Source organism: Mixophyes fleayi, chromosome 7, assembly GCF_038048845.1.
Source record: "Mixophyes fleayi isolate aMixFle1 chromosome 7, aMixFle1.hap1, whole genome shotgun sequence".
In the NCBI taxonomy this organism is placed as follows: Eukaryota; Metazoa; Chordata; class Amphibia; order Anura; family Limnodynastidae; genus Mixophyes; species Mixophyes fleayi.
In genome coordinates, this window is record NC_134408.1 from 71064064 (window position 1) to 71069520 (window position 5457).

The following is a 5457-nucleotide window of genomic DNA, read 5'->3' on the forward strand; positions in this document are numbered from 1 at the left end:
CAGAGTGCGCGATAGCTGCACCAAATGTCATTTTGTCCAGTGGATCAGCTACACAACACCATTTTTACCTATTTATTCTGGCCAGCGTTTACATGCAACACAATTTGTTACTAGACACCGTTTCTATACCCATTTGCTTGAGTGTTATTTTTTCAGACTGCAACTGTACCAGTTATTTACATAGGTGTAAGCCTAGATCCAAAATTGTAGCATAGGTGTTTGAAATGGGATTTATTATTATTTAAGACCATATCAAAATCCTGTTTGGTACAAGCACGTGATGCACTGAGGAGACTTTAATGATGAAGCTGCTACTTTCTCACACCTGTTATGGCAGCCCCTACTGCATAGTTAAGTGTGGCCAGATACTTATGTGCAGTAGGCTTGATGCCAGCGAGACAAAAAGCTTACTGTACAGCTGCCATGTTAACTGAAACATGCTGTTCTATATATTGACTCTCGCAAGCCATCAACAAATGCAGAGGGTTGTGTGTCATGTAAGGTGTGTGGGGGTAGTTTGCCATTTTCAAAGATCTCTAAATTTTACAGTAACACAAGTTTCTTGAATTAAGCCGAGACCTTGTTTATACCCCCCACCCCCCCCACACACGTATACCTTAATATTGAATACCCTTAGCTTAATGGAAGATTATGCAGTAGTTTGAGCACTTCTGTTCCAAGTGCAAGGGGCTCAAGTTTCAGAACAAGTCACGATTAACAAATGAATGTGAAATTGCAATTTTTTTATTATTAAGTTTCATTTAAGTATTCAGATGACACCCCCTTGCATGTTACCAAGATCACAGACAATGAAAACTTTTCAAAGTGTTAGGAATAGTGCCCATTTATGAGCAGAGAGTTACAGAGTGTTCAAGGCAGAAGATACAAAGACATGTTTGGGTAAACAGCTGCACATACAAGCAACACAACCATCATTGTAAGAGCTATAATTGAGCAGCAGAGAATGACAATTTAAAACAATGCATTACATGGGGGGGGGGGAAGAAAAAAAAAAAAAAAAATTTTTTTTTTTGTTTACAATCAGTTCTTAAATGCACTAGGTTGGAGTTTGCCTGCCATCTCTCCATTCCAGTTATTAAATCCTGAGCCAAGCATTAAAAAAAAAAAAAAAAAGGAAAGCCATGCCAATGTGATCTTCCTGCACAAGTACAATTGTAAAGGTCAGTTCATTTAGAAGCATTTACGATGTACAATTGAAGGTCCAGACTCATCATACTCCTGCTTGCTGATCCACATCTGTTGGAAGGTGGACAGAGAGGCAAGGATGGAGCCACCAATCCAAACAGAGTACTTACGCTCTGGTGGTGCAATAATCTGCAGGAGAAAAAAAAAAAAAAAAAACAACTTAGGTTTAACATTAGAAGGGAATGAGAGTTTAGCACCTTTTAGGAGTAGGAAGACTGTTAACTTCCCAAAAATAGGGAAAATAAACCATTACACATTGAACAAAATAGTCATGCACTTAACATTCTAGCTACTGCAGCCATTGCATGGATAACAAACATGTTAACCAATTGGCCCAGCTTTCACTTGGTGTGAAACAGCTTATTTGTATTTAATTCTAATCTTAAACCACACAAATGTTAAACCATACCTTTATTTTCATTGTGCTTGGCGCTAGTGCAGTGATTTCTTTTTGCATTCTGTCAGCGATTCCTGGATACATTGTGGTACCTCCAGACAGTACAGTGTTTGCATAGAGATCCTTACGGATATCCACATCACATTTCATAATTGAGTTGTAGGTTGTTTCATGGATACCACATGATTCCATACCTGAGGAACAGCAAGAGTTTAATTTTGGGGTAAGAGGAATAAAGACGAAGGAAAAAAAAAAATGTAATCCTTACCAAGGAAAGAAGGCTGGAAGAGTGCTTCTGGACACCTGAACCTCTCATTACCAATGGTGATTACCTGCCCATCAGGCAGCTCATAGCTCTTTTCCAGAGAGGAGGAAGAAGCAGCTGTAGCCATTTCTTGTTCAAAATCTAGAGCCACATAACACAGCTTCTCTTTGATGTCGCGCACAATTTCCCTCTCAGCAGTGGTAGTAAAGCTATAACCTCTTTCAGTCAGGATTTTCATGAGGTAGTCAGTCAGGTCTCGTCCAGCCAGGTCAAGACGTAGAATGGCATGGGGAAGTGCATAACCTTCATAAATTGGCACAGTGTGAGTGACACCATCACCAGAGTCCATCACAATACCAGTTGTACGCCCAGAGGCATACAGAGACAGTACAGCCTGAATGGCAACATACATTGCTGGAGTGTTGAAGGTCTCAAACATGATCTGGTGAAAAACAAAGAAAACAAATAAAGAAAACCCACTTTAAAACTGGGTACTTCACTTCAAACCATGCAAGTGTAGATGCAATACTTAAGAGTGCAGAGATAACATTTAAAGGACACTCAGAAAGTGTCAACATTAACTTAGGCTTAAGAGGCAGGCAGTGAACTCAGAAACAAGTCATACAAGAGTTATAAGTTTCACAATAATCAAACTGCACAACTGTTAGTGGTAAAAGCAGACAATACATTACAAATAGAACCTTTAGATAATCCAAAGAGAAGACTTGGGACAAGAAAGCCCTGTACAGACAGCAAATGAAGCTCATTAATATAAATAAAAGTAATGCATGATATTGACATGTAAACTGTATATTGCCAATTTATAAGCAAATACCTGTGTCATTTTCTCTCTGTTTGCTTTGGGGTTAAGAGGGGCTTCAGTCAGCAGAACTGGGTGCTCTTCAGGTGCAACTCTCAGCTCATTATAAAAGGTGTGATGCCAGATCTTCTCCATGTCATCCCAGTTTGTAACAATTCCATGCTCAATTGGATACTTTAGGGTCAGGATACCCCTCTTGCTCTGAGCTTCATCTCCTACATAACTGTCTTTTTGTCCCATTCCAACCATAACACCCTTCAAGGGGGGAGAGAAGAGAAAAATTTAAGTCAGTACAATTTACAGTTAAACTGACAAATGCTACTTATAAGCAGTTACATTTGAAGATGTTACTATGGTTTATAATTCTATTAGACCTTGACATTTTTCTCTTGTTTAAATGTAAGACTTAACAGTTCTTCAGTCACACCCCTCTTATGTTATACCTAGCATTACTGTAAGTTAAAAGTTGCTTCCTGCACCCAGTCATTAAAGTTTAGTTGATTGAAACTGTAAAAAGATATCCATTAGTGTTTACAGGTCACATAGTTGGGAGTGGTATGTACTTTGTCCCATACAGAGCTCACAGCTGAAATAGCATGGAAAGAGTTTGATTGTACCTAGCGTTACTAAACTGTAGATAGTCTAACCAAAAATTGTAGATTAGGGAGGGGGGGGCTTTTACAATTCCTTCAAACAAGGGTGAAGGACATTAGATAAATCAGCTATTATACACCTTTCAATTAATAGTTATACCAGATAACTTAACTTTGCAGCATGGTCACTTTCTGAACAATCCAAGCATGTGGAACTATACTTTATATGCCAAGCACAAAGAAAATTACTTTTAAGGTATATTAGAAAAAGTCTGCAGCAACAAAACTTGTGGTCTACAAACCTAGTAGAGTTGAATGCATACAAGCAAGTTCAGAATTTTTTTTTAATTCACTGGATTAACATTTAAATGAGGATTCTATGGCAATTTACTTTATTTTCCACCTCTTAGATACCTAGTGATTAAGGACAACTTCTCCAGAGATGAACACTGATCAAGATGCAGCATTTGTATTCTAAAAACTTTAAGACCCAGCAAATGTGAGCATTCAGGCTGTATTTCAACTTTGTCAGCAACTTAAAAAGCTTCTCACATTCCACCCTTAAACTATGCTGTTTTATCACATGAAAGTGATAGACTGCCGTGGGCCAGTTAGGTGTGGAAGAAAAGCCAGCTTTTCTTCCAGACAGCCACATGTACAGGAGAGGCGACTCTTCATCACCAGTCTATTCAAACTCCTGCCTTAATAAATCATTTTCATTAGAAAAGGACACAAGCAAGATGAGATTAGCTGATTAAGTAACTTATCTTCACAGCTATATTTAAAATGCATAAATATAGGAGTTAACATTATTGGTTTTCATAATATGCAGTATATATGGGGTGGGGGGGAGGGGAGTGTGTGGGCAGGGAAATATATAAAATTCACACCTGATGTCTGGGGCGTCCAACGATTGATGGAAATACAGCACGGGGAGCATCATCTCCAGCAAAGCCAGCTTTGCACATTCCTGAGCCATTGTCAACAACCAGTGCAGCAATATCGTCTTCCATGGTGATCTGCAATTTGAATTAGATATACGTTAATCAGTTACTCATTTCCGGTACGGCAGTTGTATAATCAGCCTGCAGAGGGCGTGTGGGTTTGCACCACTTCTCGATAAGACAAAGGGAAGTCCTACTCTGCAAGCATTACCAAATAAGGCAACAGACCAGATTAACAGAAGGGGGAGGGAGCATAGCCTGTAACTCAGCCCACAATGTACGAGGCCAATATGCATTATTAAAAAACTTACTTAGAAAGAATACATTATTTCTAGTGTTCTTGAAATCACAGGGGCCTTTGGGCGTTACCAGGAATAAAACCTTACACCTACAAGTTCCCGAAGCAGAGACCACACCCTTCATGTCTTCTGCAAGAAAAATGTTGATACCTACATTTCTTTTCTACAATTAAAGCTTCCTATACCTGGTGAAGCTTAAAGTGTATCCAAATACATAGCTGCGTTGCAGCGAGGTGCCGACACCACATTCAAGTCATAGAGCAGACGAGTAACAAAAGAATCTGGTCATCACCGACATACCTAGCTTGTAATACTGTAGAAAACATGTCACTACATTGGAACGGCGTTCAGATTTCTCCAATGTGGTACAGGAAATAAAAAAACCCAGACTAGATTAACATACGGCGACTGCTCAAAAATGTAATAAAAATGAATCCTAACCATAACATCAAGCATGAAAAGAAACTAATAGCACTACAGAAATAAAGTCTCTGCGTTTAAAGGCAGACTTACCTTGTATTGCGAGTGTCGGCTGTGTACTGCTGAGAGCTATGTGAACGGTCACTGATCGAAAGGGGGGCTCGACACCGATTTTATACTGCGCGCTCCCCACCGGCCAGGCCATATAAGGAAAGTTCCAGGACTCGGGTCGCTGATTGGTTCTGGGATTGCGGGCGGCGGATGGATATGTAGAAAGAAAAAAAACTGTGATGTAAATGATTGCCTGAAGAAACAAGTAATATAGTGCAGAATAAGGGTGTACCACTGTTGTAGATACAGGGTGCAGTGTTTCGCATATCACAGCCCCACCCTACGACAGTGTGATCTGCTTTATCTGTGATCTGCTTTATCTATCAGTTTACGTTCATATAATCTTGTGTGTTGTATCCACATAATACAAACCATATTCTTTCATTTTAAGCAATTTTGAAG

At 39.4% G+C, this 5457-nt stretch overlaps 1 protein-coding gene across 1 annotated transcript; it reads right to left on the minus strand.

Moving 5' to 3' along the window:
- Positions 1–728: 728 nt before the first annotated feature.
- ACTB (actin beta) lies at positions 729–5180 on the minus strand. The gene is made up of 6 exons (XM_075179962.1): positions 5038–5180; positions 4172–4300; positions 2704–2943; positions 1872–2310; positions 1616–1797; positions 729–1335 (listed from the first exon to the last, which is right to left on the minus strand). Exons 2-6 carry the CDS (start codon positions 4292–4294, stop codon positions 1192–1194), a joined length of 1128 nt encoding a protein of 375 aa, XP_075036063.1. The 5' UTR covers positions 4295–4300; positions 5038–5180; the 3' UTR covers positions 729–1191.
- Positions 5181–5457: the final 277 nt, after the last annotated feature.